Below are 14,530 nucleotides of genomic sequence, written 5' to 3' on the forward strand. Positions count from 1 at the left end.
TCCTTTTATTCACTCCCAAAAGCTGGTTTGTTTTCCCCACGATAAACTTGAAGATTGATCGTGGGGAAAAAAAATCTCCTCCAGGTCTTCAAGATAACCGTCCACCGCCATCTCAGATGGTCCCCAATCCAAAAGCATTAAATGATCTTTTCTCCCTTAGTTAACCCCACCCAAATCCCTCCTCCTTCCAAATTTCCAGTTTCCCCTCCTTGGAGTTTCCTTCTGTATCCATCTTGTCCACCCCATGCAAGCGTGTTTTGCATCCTATCTTTGTCTGTTACGTCCTGATCCGATCAGTGTACTAGCTCTTCCATGAGCTATGTATACAAAAAGAAAAAAAAAAGAAAGAAAGAGATACCAGCAAAGAAGTGGAAATTGCAGACCAACTAGTTGTTTACTATTCTTGTGCATCATGTCATAATAATAAAATTGTACATTATATTTGTGTAACACTGATTAGTAAATTAAATTCATTCAAAAACACTCTTATTTTTTTTGAAGCTTTCCAAAATTCGACCTCCAGTAAACGAGTTTATTTAGGTGCCAGGAAACATTATTTGATGGAGTTGTGTAATCAAGGTAGGATCATCAATGGGATATAAAAAACAACAACCCATTATTCTGCTGAAGTTTCAGCAGGGAGTGTTGAATTTTGGTGGATACCCATCTTCAGATGTGTCTTCGAAAGAGTACGCCATTGTGTACCAGAACCTTGGTTGAATTCCTTTGCTTTGTACTCGCTGCTGTTGCTACTGCTACTAGCTATCACCACTACGACCACCACCACTACTAACAATACCACTATTACTACTTCAATAGATACAATAATTCAACCTTCCTCGAGAGTGCGCTCAGATGGGAGGTTTTGGTCGAAGTCTTTTCAATGAAAGGTGGCTCTTTCTTTTCATGAATTTGGAATGTAGCCAAAGTGCCAACGATAAGTCTTCAAAATTTTTGTGAAAGGGGTCTTTAACATTCATCAACTAATGCTAGCAGATTGGACACCTGATTTGTCTATATCTATCCGAAGGACAGCACACTTTGTGATGTAACGTGCTGCCTGAGAAACATCGGTGTTTGTCAGGCCAAGAATCAGGCCTCGTGGTCAGGCCAAGAATCAAACCCAGACTATAGACAGCTCAAAGATGAGGCTTCCACTTGTCACACTAATGTTACATAATAAAACCGTAAAATACGATGTTTGTTTGTCATCAACTACGATATGTAGCGTCTAGTGCCCCCCGCTGGTGGTGCAGGTATTGCAAGTCAGCTGTGGAGAACTTTCAATTTTGCACTGGACACGTGGCATAGTGCAAGTGATTTACTGACCCCCATCAGAGGGAAGGGTATTACTTTCGCGTAGGGAGCGGGTGTTTTCTTACGAGTACCATCCTGGGTTTCCCTGCCTCTTGCACGGAAGCACATCAGGTCCATCCATCAGCTTTTATTGCAATATGCCATATTCTATATTCTGCAAATAATTCACATCATGCCTGGCAACAGGCATGACGAGAAAAATAGCCAATTTACCTGTGCCTTGATGTCTTTATAAACTGACCACATTAGGACTCTTGAAAATGGAAATTATTTGAAATTTCAGTCATTTGGTAAAAGGGTTGGGGCTCTCTTTGTGGTCCTCCATTAAAGTGTATTTACTTTTCTTTTGAATCATGAAAATAATCCAAGTTCAGTTGAAAACAAAACTTTGAAAGATGAGAGGGAGCCAACCACTCTCACATTGCGCAGAAGCAGGATGGTTCAATTTATCCAAGGTTCAATCCTCATATCATTTCAAAGCAGGCTGAAGACAAAGTTCGTGTTTTGGCCTTTCAAAGCATATTCCTTGATCGGGAACTCTTTGCCTCTCAACATTAATTCCTGCAAACATCTTGCTTCTTTTTAGAATTTTTTAATTTAATTTTAATGTGCTTTAAAAAAATTTTTCAGCACTTAAAAAGTAATGTTCTTGTTATTATTGTGATTATTACTTGGCGTGTCTCCCATCGCTTTGCTGATGGGTTAACACAAAAGACAACATGCTGTACTTCACAAACATATTGCATGTCTATCTTTGTGATTGAGGATGTAAAATGAAGGAAAACACATGAAAAAGGATCTTTTATAACAAGGAGTTGTTGTTTATGTGGCTGTGGTTGTTGTTGTTGTCTGTGTGCTCCCAGGTGTACTTTTTATATATTTTTCTATTGTTTTGAGAAATACAGAAATCCCCCGCTATATCGCGGTTCACCTATTGCGCCCCTGGTTCATCGCGGGTTTTCCCTTTGAACCTAACTATTTTTTTCTGCGGATTCCCCCGGTACATCGCGGTAATAATATATAAAATATAAATTATTTAAGCAATAAATTATAACGCGTGGTGCTCGACCATTCACACAACGCACGAGACAAAGTTTCGCTTGTGAACTTCGAATATTTTCTACGTTTTTTCTCCAAGCCCCAGGATGCCGCCCAAACGCCCTGCACCTTCTAAGGCTTCTGGCAAGGAACCGAAGCACCAGAGGAAGGTCCTGACGCTCCAGGAGAAGGTTAAAGTGCTCGATATATGCTTCGGGAAGGAAAAAGGTTTGCCGCGGTTGGGCGAGCACAGCCAAACCGACCAGACCAGACAAGTCGATCTCCGGCACCTCGAACCCGTTCAATGCCAAGCCGACCAGACCAGACGAGTTGATCTCCGGCACCTCAAACCCGATCATTGCCAAGCCGACCAGACCAGATAAATCGATCTCCGACACCTCGAACCCGATCATTGCCAAGCCAACCAGACCAGACGAGTCGATCTCCGGCACCTCGAACCCGATCATTGCCAAGCCGACCAGACCAGACTCGTCGATTTTTTTTTGGGAGGCATCCATTCATCGCGGATTTTCACTTCTCGCGGGGGGGGGGGTTTGGACCGTAACCCCCGCAATAAACGGGGGATGACTGTATTGCTATATATAATTTTGTGTTCTCCTTCCGTGCCCTTCACAAGGGTTCCTACTGTTGTGGAATTATGAATGCTACTGTTGGAATCGCTACATTAGAATTCAAGGTCCAACTTCTTCTTCCTCAATCCCAGAAACATGGTCTTTTGAAAAAGGTATATTTTGATTAACGGACACAATTTTTTTGTTCCAAGTCGATCGATTACTAGCTTTCAATCAAGTAAATTGATTATTACCTTTCCAACGGTCCCATTTTTATTATTCGGCGACAGCAGAAACTCTTTAGAAAAAAAAAACATCTCCTTTTTTACATAGGTTATGATAAAAAGGACATTGGGGATGTATTCTTACCTAGTGTTTGAAAGTTCACACGTCGTATCTGCACGGGATCAGAGCCAGGGGTTCTATTCGGCGTCTCCTTGTTCGAGCAAAAGACTGTCTTTACTGGTTGGCTGTCGCTTCGTTTCCTGCATCCATTGAAGGATGGGGAGACCAATATAAGGCAATTGTTATTTCAAAGTTGTGCATCAAAAAATAAAAAGCAGCCTCCTGCAAAACTCTTACATGAGTTGAATATTCTTCTAAAGATTTATATGATGGATATATGCTTGGAGCACAGTGGCTCACCTGATGCCATTATTGCATCACTTTGAAGCTTTCTTATAATCATCTATCTATCTTGGTGGAAATGGCAACTCGATGCTGATGATGCATGCATCTGTTATTGTTGGCAATGCAAAATTATGGTGCACACATCAACACCAGGATCTAATTATCCAGCCAATGATGGTATATTTTCGACAGTGCCAACATGGGTTTGATGTGTTGCTTTGGTCTGGCATTCCAGCATCATGTGATGATCACACCATGATCCGGTAGGGCCTTTGTTACGTCGCAGCATTCTGTGAGATGGTTTTTGGTCCACGCTTTAGTTGCGTGTCAGAAGTGAGCAGTTGGCAAGTTCCCAATATCTCGTATTGACAAGCTCCATTGGTATCACGACTCAGAAATATGTGAGCCAATTGAGATCATAATCCATCAGAGAATAAATAGTTACCCCCTGCTATTGAGAATGCCTTTGCATCAAGTTGGCCATCATGCTCCCAGTCTATACACACCATTGGAGTCACTTGATGCATTTATGGTTCTGTGCTGCCATCATCATACAGCCTTGCAATCAGCCAGAATATCAAACGATATACGAGTGTGTGTGTGTGTGTGTGTGTGTGTGTGTGTGTGTGTGTGTGTGTGTGTGTGTGTGTGTGTGTGTGTGTGTATATATATATATATATATATATATATATATATATATATATATATATATATATATATATATATATATATATATATATATACATACATACATATTACACATACATATAGTGGGAGACAACACAGGTTTAAACGTACCATGCAGACTTCGTCTTGCTACCTTTGGCACACCTTCTCCACATGACATAACTTAACAGTGCACATGAAGGATCCCTCCTTCTGTGCCACTACTTAACCAATGTTACCCCCAACTCCTTTTTTGCATGCAACTTTATATTTGCAATACAGTACACTGGTTGTTTTTCAGAAAATGAAGAACTGTTTATTGGCCTCTTCATCGGTACTGTCTTTGTGATATAAATTCCTCCTCAAAAGTCAAGGTTCATTAAAGAGATAAATAACAAAGGGTGGCAGGTTAACAGACTGAACGGCAGGTCAGTGAAGCAGGTGGAGAAGGAAACAAGGAGACAAAACTCACGTAAACTATTGTAAGAAAAGGGAAATGGGGTCAGTGTGAGTATATTGGGACATTTTCACAAAAGCGAGTCAGGTAACGGTAAAGAACAAACTCAAAAATCAACTTTCTTTGATATTCTCGAACTAGTGCTTGACCCCCTTATAAGGCCTAGAAAAATGTTCAAATGATGTCAGCAACGCAGGATCACCATAAGGGCCTCTGCAGTGACTGGGCAATATATGCTTGATAAAAATTATCGGACAGTCTTTACCGTTACCTGACCCGCTTTTGTGAAAATGTCCCATATCATGGCAATCTACATTGTGTATCATTCATGTATCATTTGTCATCCTTCAGACAGCAGCCACTTCCCTCTCTGCAGACCTTGATAGAATCAGGAACTGATCCAACACTTGGAATATGCTTTTCAAATCCTGCACACCTATCTCACTGAAAGGGCTATCTGGAAAACCCTCCAATCTACTTTATAAACAAACCACTTGAAGAGGTGAAGTCACTCAAGCATTTGGACTTCACCATCAGCCATATTTCTTGGTCAGACAATATTTCTGTCGTCATGAAAGATCCTTCTTTCCTTGGCCAATTTTTTGACAACCGACAAGTCCTTCATCCGCAGCTTATTGAAATGCTGTTCTCGCCTTTTGACTGGCGCCCCTACCTCACACCTTGCCCTTCTTGATGCCGTGGAAAGCAAGGCCCTCAAAATTATTGGGCTATCTCACGACAAAGCTGAGTGTCTTGGCCTGTTACTCTCATACCACAGACAGGTCTGGGCCTCTCTGTGTTCTACCGCCTCCATTTTGGTATTGCACCCTCTGCCCTCTCTTGGCTCTGTCTCTCAAGTTTCTACAGGGTGCACATGGTCTGCCAATTACCCTCTTCTTGGTAAACTCCCCAAAATACAAGCTTACTGCTAACCTCCACTCATTTGTTCCTCTTTTCTCTCACCAGTGGAACCACCTTCCGCAGTCTGTTCATTACCATTCTTCCCTCCAGGGCTTCAAGACAGCTGTTCACCACTACCTCAGGTCATCCCCCCATCTATAGTCACGATCTTTTCTTTCCCGAATGACCCCATTCCCAAAACTCCCTTTTTCCAGGTTATTGTGAGCCCCTCTCTCCCTCACCGCTTTTCATTTCTTAGTTGTTGGTTGGTTTGTTCCTTTTCTGTTTCACCCCCGCTTTCTCCTTCCCCTTCTTGCTGTGTTGCAGTTTGTTCACCCCATGTGTTATTCACTCCTCCCCTTGATATCACTCTCACTTATACTCCCCTGTTGGTGTTTCTCCCTTTCCATTTTGTTTTCTTTCCTTCTGCTCCAGCTCTTCCACGAGCCTCAATCATGTACATTAAAAAAAATAGACAGCAGTCTCGAAGGACTTGAGGGAAGAACACGAGACCAAAGACATGGAGAAAGAGAGAAAAAAAATAAAGATAAAATATCGCAAAATGATAGAATGGTTGCCGACGATGAAAAAGCTCACATGAATTGTCAAATCTTTGATAATTTTTGCAATTATCAATCGTAATCCTTTTGGGGTTAAAATAATAATAATAACAATATGAAAAAGAACGAATTTATTTTACATCTGGCAGGTGGAAGCTCTGCCTGACTCCCGAGGCTTCGCCTGCCCTCATGCACTTCAAAATGATGTATTTCCGTCCTTGAATGCATGCCATGCAATCATGCATACGCAGAAATACAAATGGCTGATGGCGCGGCAATCTCCAGCCCGTTATGGTGGGGCAAAGAAGGCGTACAGGGCCCTGATCAGAAAGATTCTCAACGACTTGCTGATCAGCTGTTCGTGTTGCCGGATTATGTCTACGCATGGTCGCATTACTTCTGCGGAAACTGTCCGCAACTCCGGGCTTCGTGAGCAGGTATGTTCTCATTCAAAGGCCTTCGGGGAAGTCGTCATTGAAAGGGGTTCCAGATGTTTGTTTGTCGGCTGTTCATGTCACCAAAGAGTTAACGAGGAAAACAACAATGATTAGTTAAGTATTTTCAAAAGTGTTTAAAATGACTAAAGAGGGAATCACTCCATGTAATGGGGGGGGGGGGAGTTTTCCAAAAACGCGTGTGTAGAGCATTGCACAAAGGCTTTTTCGTAATGATGTTCATGATGTCATTTTGAAGGGGTTGTCCTGGGTTGTGCAATGACTGCGAGGCACACATGGTGCACTGTCTGGGCTGGATATGTTTTAATCCATATGTGGTTGTTAGAAGGATATTTGAAAAAGTCGTGGATGGATTTGGACCAAACTTGCTCTGTGTATAGCTTACAGGACAGGATGAATTGATTAGATTTTGGTGACGACCGAGATCTGGAACCTGGAACTTTTAACATGTTTCTTTACCACGAGACCACTCCCGCTCCTTGCGGTAGCAAAAGGGGGGGGCGGAGAGGGGGGGAGGGAGCGAGGAGTGGCGAGAAGGGGAGATGGTGGAAATACTTTTTTTGTACTTGTTCTGTGGCTCATAGTGGACACACACACACACACACACACACACACACACACACACACACACACACACACACACACACACACACACACACACACACACACACACACACACACACACACACACACACACACACACCAGCCAATGAGCTTGGGGGAAGTGACAATACTTCCCGGAGTACATCTGCCTGCCAGCGAAGTGTATATTTGGGCGACATAGTCATCCTTTGGGCAAGTCTGAGCAAATGGGCAAATTCGCCCCCCCCCCCCAAAAAAATAGGCTCGTACATCCATGAGTCTCAGTAATTGCCAAACATAATTTTTTTCCGCATTAACAAAAGGGATGCTGTTCCAGTCTTGTGACACATCTGTAGGGTACTTTTTTGTATCAGATGGAGTCACCAGTAAAATGGTACTTCTCCATCATGGGGTCGGAATCTTGCAACCTGTCAGCGACTGCCCTCGCATCCTGCAGCACTTCAGCCAGGAACTTGACGGTCAGGTTTGGCCTTGCCACTTCTTCCTCCTCTTCACTGCCCTTCTCCTCCTCGGAAACCTTGATGGCCTCCAACTCCTCCTCATGCAAGACAATGAACTCCTCCAATTCCTCAGGCTACATATCATCGAAGCCTTTATCTCCCATCTCCAATGCCAACCTGGCAATTTTCTGCCTCTCTTTCATGGTGTCAAGAAAACCTCTGAAGTTGTTGACTGCCTGGGCCATATGTTTTGCCAGCAAGCATTGATGGTGGAGGCTTTCACTTCATCCAGCAAGTCTTTGATGGCACTGATGCAGTGCGCTATGTAGAAGTCCTTCCAATATATCCCAAAGGTAAGTTCCAGGGTCAGACTCTATAGCATCCAAGATGTGACGGAAGGTGCAGTGGGTGTAGTATATTTTCAGCGTTGAAATTAGCCCTTGGTCGAGTGGTTGGATTAGGGAGGTGGTGTTAGGTAGCAGGAAGATCACCTAGACATTGGGATGGGCCACCTTTAGCACCTCAGGGTGGCCAGGTGCATTGTCCACCAGCAGGAGGACCTTGAAGGAGAGGTTCTTTACTGCCAGGTACCTCTTCAATTGAGGAACGAAACAGTTGTGGAACCAATTGATGAAGATGGCAGCTGTTACCCACGCCTTTCTGTTGGCCCCCCCAATATACTGGAAGAGTGTGCTCATTTCCTCCGCCACCGAGGGTGAAGGAGGTTATGTTTTCACCCCTTTCTGTCTGTTTGTCTGTTTGTGTACAGGATATCTCAAAAAGTTGTGGACAGATTTGGATTAAATGTTGTGCACAGGTTCGCTTTGTGGCCACGACAAACTGATTTGATTTTGGTGAAAATCCGGATCCGGACCCGACTACTAGAATTTTTAGTGATTCTTCACCATTGAGAGATTGGGCCAAAAACGATATATAGAACAATATCTCAAAAAGTTGTGGACGGATTCGGGTGGACACGGGTGTGTGACAAGTAATAATTGATTCAATCTTGGTGAAGACCTGGATCTAATAATTTAAGTGACTCTTCACCATCGAGAGATAGGAAGAAACCGATATATAGCACGATATCTAAAAAATTTGTGGACAAATTCGGATGAAACTTGGTGGAGAGGTTGGGTGTGTAACAAGGAAGAAATGATTAGATTTTGGTGAAGATCCAGCTCCAGATCTGACTACTAGAATTTTTTAAGTGATTCACCATTGAGAGATGGGGCTAAAAATGATATACAGCACGATATCTCAAAAAGTTGTGGACGGATTCGGATGAAACTTGGTGGACAGGTTGGGTGATTGACAAGGAAGAACTGATTCAGATTGTGTGAAGATCGAAATCTGGATCCGGATACGAGAATTATTTAATTCTAAAAGTGATTCTTGACCATTGAGAGATAGGGCCAAAAATGATATAGTACTGTATAGCATGATATTTCAAAAATGTATTGGGCCCAATATGTTCTCATGGATCAGGCATTACGTGACGGAGGTATGCGCTCTACCAAGTGCCCTTCTAGTTTTTGTTCCATTACCTATGCCTTTCTGTTGGCCCTTCAAAATACAAGCAGAGTGCACTTATTTTTTTGCCATTGAGAGCATGTGGGTTTAGGGAAAGGTCCATCATTGGTTTGATCATACAGTCCCCTTTGGCATTGGTGCAGAAGAGAAGAGATACCCAGTCCTTCGCAGCCTTGAACCCCAATGTTGTCCTCCCTTGCTTCAAAAGTAAAGTTCTCATGGGCATTTTTTTGAGAACAGGCCAGTCTCGTCTGCATTGAAGACATGCTCTGGTACATACCTCTTTTCCTCGATGAGCTGCGTTAGTTGAGCAAGGAAAGTTTCATCTGTCTCGTGGTCCGCTGAGGCACGCTCACCTGTGAGCTTCACATTTTGGAGACAGTACTGCTTCTTGAAGCAGTTAAACCATCCCCAGCGAGCTTGAATGGGACTGGGGACACTTGTACCCACTTCACTAAGTGCATCACTTGAAGCCGCATCACTCGTGTTTGCAGCACCACCCGTACCAACCAGATGATCGTACATGCGCTTTACCTTTTCACGAATCGGAGGTCCGCTTAAAGGGACGTTTTTTCTGGGCATTGTCCTTTAACTGCACATTCAATGCCATTTTTCCATTATTTATATGCGAACCTCCTTGACCTAGGTAACCACTTTGGTGCTGGATACTGCACTAGCCACCATGCTTTCACAAATTGCCTTGTCGTTTTTTAATGTCATGGACAGTCGACTCATTCACGTCATGATGCCTGCCCACAGAGGACGCACTCTCACCTCTTGATAGCTGGTGGGCTCAGGTGAGCTCACCGGCTATCAAGCTCAGGCTCATGACTTTTTTTCTGCCTCTTGGGAGCAGACCCATCTCCTGCACTACTCTTGCGCTTCGGACCCATGATCGAACAATGAGCGCAAAAAGTCCATAAGCACGAGGAATCACAGCAGGTCAAGATGGCGGGACGAACAATGAGTGCAAAAGTCTGCAAGCGTGAGGAATCACAGCAGGTCAAGGCAGTGGGATGAGTAGAAAGAAAGAGACCCAGGACACGCTGCATATAAGTAGCCATGAAGGGGGTTGTGGGTAGATGGAGGAGGGTTGGGGAGTGTGACCATTGTTTGTGGGGGATGGTGGCGGGGGATAGTTTTATGCAATAGGGGGATAGACATGGGGATAGTTCGAGTTGTTTTATGCGAGCGGCTGGTGGGAGATGGTTTATGCCTAGCTGGAGTTGGTGTATGTGTGCGTAGTGCCGATTGATGCACGGCCGGTGGGAGATGGTTTTAGAGCTACTTTATGCGCATGGCTGGAGGGAGATGGTTTATGTATGGCTGGAGGGAGATGGTTTATGTATGGCTGGAATTAGTTTATGCGTGCGTAGAGCTGCTTTATGGGCAGCTGGTGGGAGTCGGTTTAAAGCTGGTTTAAGTGTGCGGCTTGTGGGCAGTGGTTTAGGTGTGGCTGGAATTGGTTTATGCGTGCGCAGAGCTGCTTTATGGGCGGCTGGTCGGAGATGGTTTAGAGCTGGTTTAAGTGTGCGGCTTGTGGGCAATGGTTTAGGTGTGGCTGGAATTGGTTTATGCGTGCGCAGAGCTGCTTTATGGGCAGCTGGTGGGAGTCGGTTTAGAGCTGGTTTAAGTGTGCGGCTTGTGGGCAATGGTTTAGGTGTGGCTGGAATTGGTTTATGCGTGCGCAGAGCTGCTTTATGGGCAGCTGGTGGGAGTACGTTTAGAGCTGGTTTAAGTGTGCGGCTTGTGGGCAGTGGTTTAGGTGTGGCTGGAATTGGTTTATGCGTGCGCAGAGCTGCTTTATGGGCGGCTGGTCGGAGATGGTTTAGAGCTGGTTTAAGTGTGCGGCTTGTGGGCAATGGTTTAGGTGTGGCTGGAATTGGTTTATGCGTGCGCAGAGCTGCTTTATGGGCAGCTGGTGGGAGTCGGTTTAGAGCTGGTTTAGGTGTGCGGCTTGTGGGCAATGGTTTAGGTGTGGCTGGAATTGGTTCATGCGTGCGTAGAGCTGCTTTATGGGCGGCTGGTGGGAGTCGGTTTAGAGCTGGTTTAAGTGTGCGGCTTGTGGGCAATGGTTTAGGTGTGGCTGGAATTGGTTTATGCGTGCGTAGAGCTGCTTTATGGGCGGCTGGTCGGAGATGGTTTAGAGCTGGTTTAAGTGTGCGGCTTGTGGGCAATGGTTTAGGTGTGGCTGGAATTGGTTTATGCGTGCGCAGAGCTGCTTTATGGGCGGCTGGTGGGAGATGGTTTAGAGCTGGTTTACGTGTGCAGCTTGTGGGCAATGGTTTAGGTGTGGCTGGAATTGGTTTATGCGTGCGCAGAGCTGCTTTATGCGTGGCTGGTGGGAGATGGTTTTAAAGCTGCTTTATGCGTGTGGCTGGTGGGAGATGGTTATGCATGGCTGGAATTGGTTTATGGTGTGTAGAGCTGCTTTATGTGCCCGCAAAAACCACGAATGGCTGAAGCACAGGGGCCACGAAAGTAGAACCAGGTCACATTTTATAAAACGTGAATATGCGGAGTTTGCGAATGTCGAATCCGCAAATGTCAGGGTTTCCAGGTATAAGAGGGGTGTTTGTGTGAGTGTCCTCCATTTTCCTCAGTGATAGCTGAATGGATCTTCTTCAAACAGTCATTATTTACTTTTAACGGTGTATAATATGCATCAGAAAGAAAACAATTGGTTTTGGATCTCATCGACACTTGACAGTTGCAATTCCATGGGGTTTCCACATCTCGTGGGATTGCAAGTTGGACAGGTGACCGTGATGTGCCCTGACTGTTTCAATGGCGGTTTCTGTGAAGTCGGTGATAGCATGATAGAAAAGGGAAAAGTATTAAATATTCTGCCGTTTCCATACTTTTATGAGTAGGGGGGGGGGGGTATGGAGGGTGAGAATGGGTGGATAGAGTTGCAGTTGGGGGGGGGCAGCAAAGATGGGACAGAGGAGTGAGGGTGAGGTTGTGGACTTGATGTTGGGGGAGGATGGAGAGCAGAGATGGGACAGAGTTGTATGGTCAGGCTTCTTTTGAGACTTGCGGGGGGGGGTGGTGAGGACTTTCTGTGGAAGAGGGGTTGAAGAGTTGTGGCAAGGGAGGAGTTGTAAGTTGTGGTGAGGGGTGAAGAGTTGTGGTAGGGGGTGAAGAGTTGTGGTGGGGGGGCAAGGTGGGGAAGGGATGGGAGGGAGTTTGAAGGCTTGGTGTGGAGAGGGAATTGACGCCTTAGGGTTGAGGGCTTGGGATTTAGGAAGGGTGATTGATGACTTGGGTTTGTGAAAGGGGGTGGGGGGGGGGGGCGAGATGATTATTTGGAGTCACATTTTACATTGTGTGGATGTTCCACAGGTCCCTGTTGTTCGTATTTTTTGTGATTTATAGAACAGTTAATTTTGGTGATATTTCATTTTATGTATTTCCCATCTCCTAAACCTGGGAAAAGTTAGTTGACATAAATATTTGTTAATATTCTTTTTCACCTGGGAAATGCTGGGCTCACATGCGATAAAAAAAATCTGAGAGGTATCACTTCCGCACACGTCTTCTTCTTCTTCAAAGGCCACAATTATTTACATGTTCTTGTGGGGTTGGCTGGGGGAAGTTTGGCCCAAGCCTTTCACAAACTGGCTGGCCAGGCCTAACATTCGACTAAAGTTAGAACAGGAATTTTGGAAATGGTGCGGCTGATAGGGCGGAGAGAAGAACTCTTCGTGAAGGACACCGTGAGGTCTTTAACATCCACCAACTAATACTGGCAGATGGGATGCCAGTTTAATGTCCATCTGAGGGACAGCACACACACACTGATGAATTACCCTGCCTGTGAAGCACCGGGATGACAGTTTATAGTTTGGTCAAGATTCTAAGCCAGGCTAGACGGGTTTTTTTTTAATACAGTGTCAAGACTCATGGAAGAGAGAGAACATTGGACGAATCAGGATGCCACAGAACAAGAGCATCAGTAAAACGAAAGGGTAAACGCCTTAGAGGTGAGTGTGCATACTGCTAGGGCCAATGCCGTCCTTCCAGTCCATTTCCCCACACATATTTACGTTAATTGGAATAGCCAAAGGTGGCGGAGCTAACCAGATTTGATGGTGTGTTTGAAAAACATGATTAGAAAAATTAGTTTGGAATAATTTACAAGAGGAAAAGATGGGCCCAGCGTTGGAGAACAGAACACTACATGGATATGATGATACAGCATATCTGCACAAGGCCGGGGAAGGGGGCACGGAGGAGTGGGCAGGGCTCGGTGCTGTTCATGGATCTTGGTTTTACACCACACTTTAGAATTACTCATTTTAAAAGTAAAATCTTTTATAAAAGGAATGTGTAAGGAAAAAGTTTTGCTGAGTTTTACATCGTGCCACAGACTTGCTGGTCGACCCTCATATTAATTGACACAATGTGTGAATGTTTAGAGTTGTTTTAACTCATAAAGTTGGTAAAAATTCATGTTGTTGCTTGCCTTATACAGTCCATTTATTTAAGATCTAAATGCTTTTGCAGATCTTGTTGAATAATGTGTATGAATACAACCATTGCCGGAGACAAGAGATGACGGCAAGTAGCTAATAACTTAACCACCCCCTCCTGCTGCTCTACTAGTTGCTGTTTTTTATTTTGTATTTTAATGAAGGACTCTATCGTTAATCTCGTATTTTGGTAAGGTGCTATGTTTTTGGACAGCATATTGTCTCACAGCAATTTTCACCAGTCTAAAAGATGTACACCCTATGCTGCCAGAGGGCCTTGGTGGAACTTTTTCAAGGAAGGTCACCTATTACATCACCCATAAAGCACAATGATCATGTAATAAGACAATGGAAGAAAATAGTTTAATCAAATGCTACGGCACGCAATGTACTCGGGAACTTCAATGCCACATGCTGACTTGTGGGCTGCTCGACCTGAGTAGTGAGTAGGCCACAACACGGCATCTTCGCCGAACGCAAAGGTAATTGGAGTCTCTGGCATTGTGTTTTCACATCATGTATTTTGAGTGGGTAGTTAATCTCCACGGTAGCCCTGGTAAAATATTTAGTTTCTCGTCTATAACAAAAAAAGTTTTCGCAAATCATTGTAGTTGACAATATTTGATTCCACTATGGACTAGAGCTAACGCTGATTATTTGTTTGGGATCAGCTTTGTTTTGTGTTCTTGGTTTTATTTAACCACATGTGAGCCACCATACAGAAAGATGACAGGAAGTATTAAAGGAAAATAAAAAACGGTGACATATTAGAGCCATGGTTTAGCCTCGAGAGGTGCCACCAGGTAGCGGATCATTAGCCGAATGAACAAACGGGATGGCAGCAACATGCAGCATTTGAACCAAAATCTCTGTCAGGTGATTCT

The 14,530-nt window shown here is 44.3% G+C and overlaps 1 protein-coding gene across 7 annotated transcripts in view; it reads right to left on the reverse strand.

The window, feature by feature from the left end:
• LOC147024432 (receptor-type tyrosine-protein phosphatase delta-like) overlaps positions 1 to 14,530 on the reverse strand; it is an 881,646-nt gene that overhangs the window by 196,146 nt on the left and 670,970 nt on the right. For all 7 annotated transcript variants that reach the window (XM_085884376.1, XM_085884379.1, XM_085884375.1 and 4 more), the window contains one exon: positions 3,297 to 3,412. In XM_085884376.1, coding sequence (XP_085740502.1) covers positions 3,297 to 3,412 — 116 coding nt within the window. The remainder of the gene's footprint in view (positions 1 to 3,296; positions 3,413 to 14,530) is intronic.

Source organism: Eptatretus burgeri, chromosome 6, assembly GCF_056783735.1.
Source record: "Eptatretus burgeri isolate ZD-2024b chromosome 6, Ebu_testis_v1, whole genome shotgun sequence".
In the NCBI taxonomy this organism is placed as follows: Eukaryota; Metazoa; Chordata; class Myxini; order Myxiniformes; family Myxinidae; genus Eptatretus; species Eptatretus burgeri.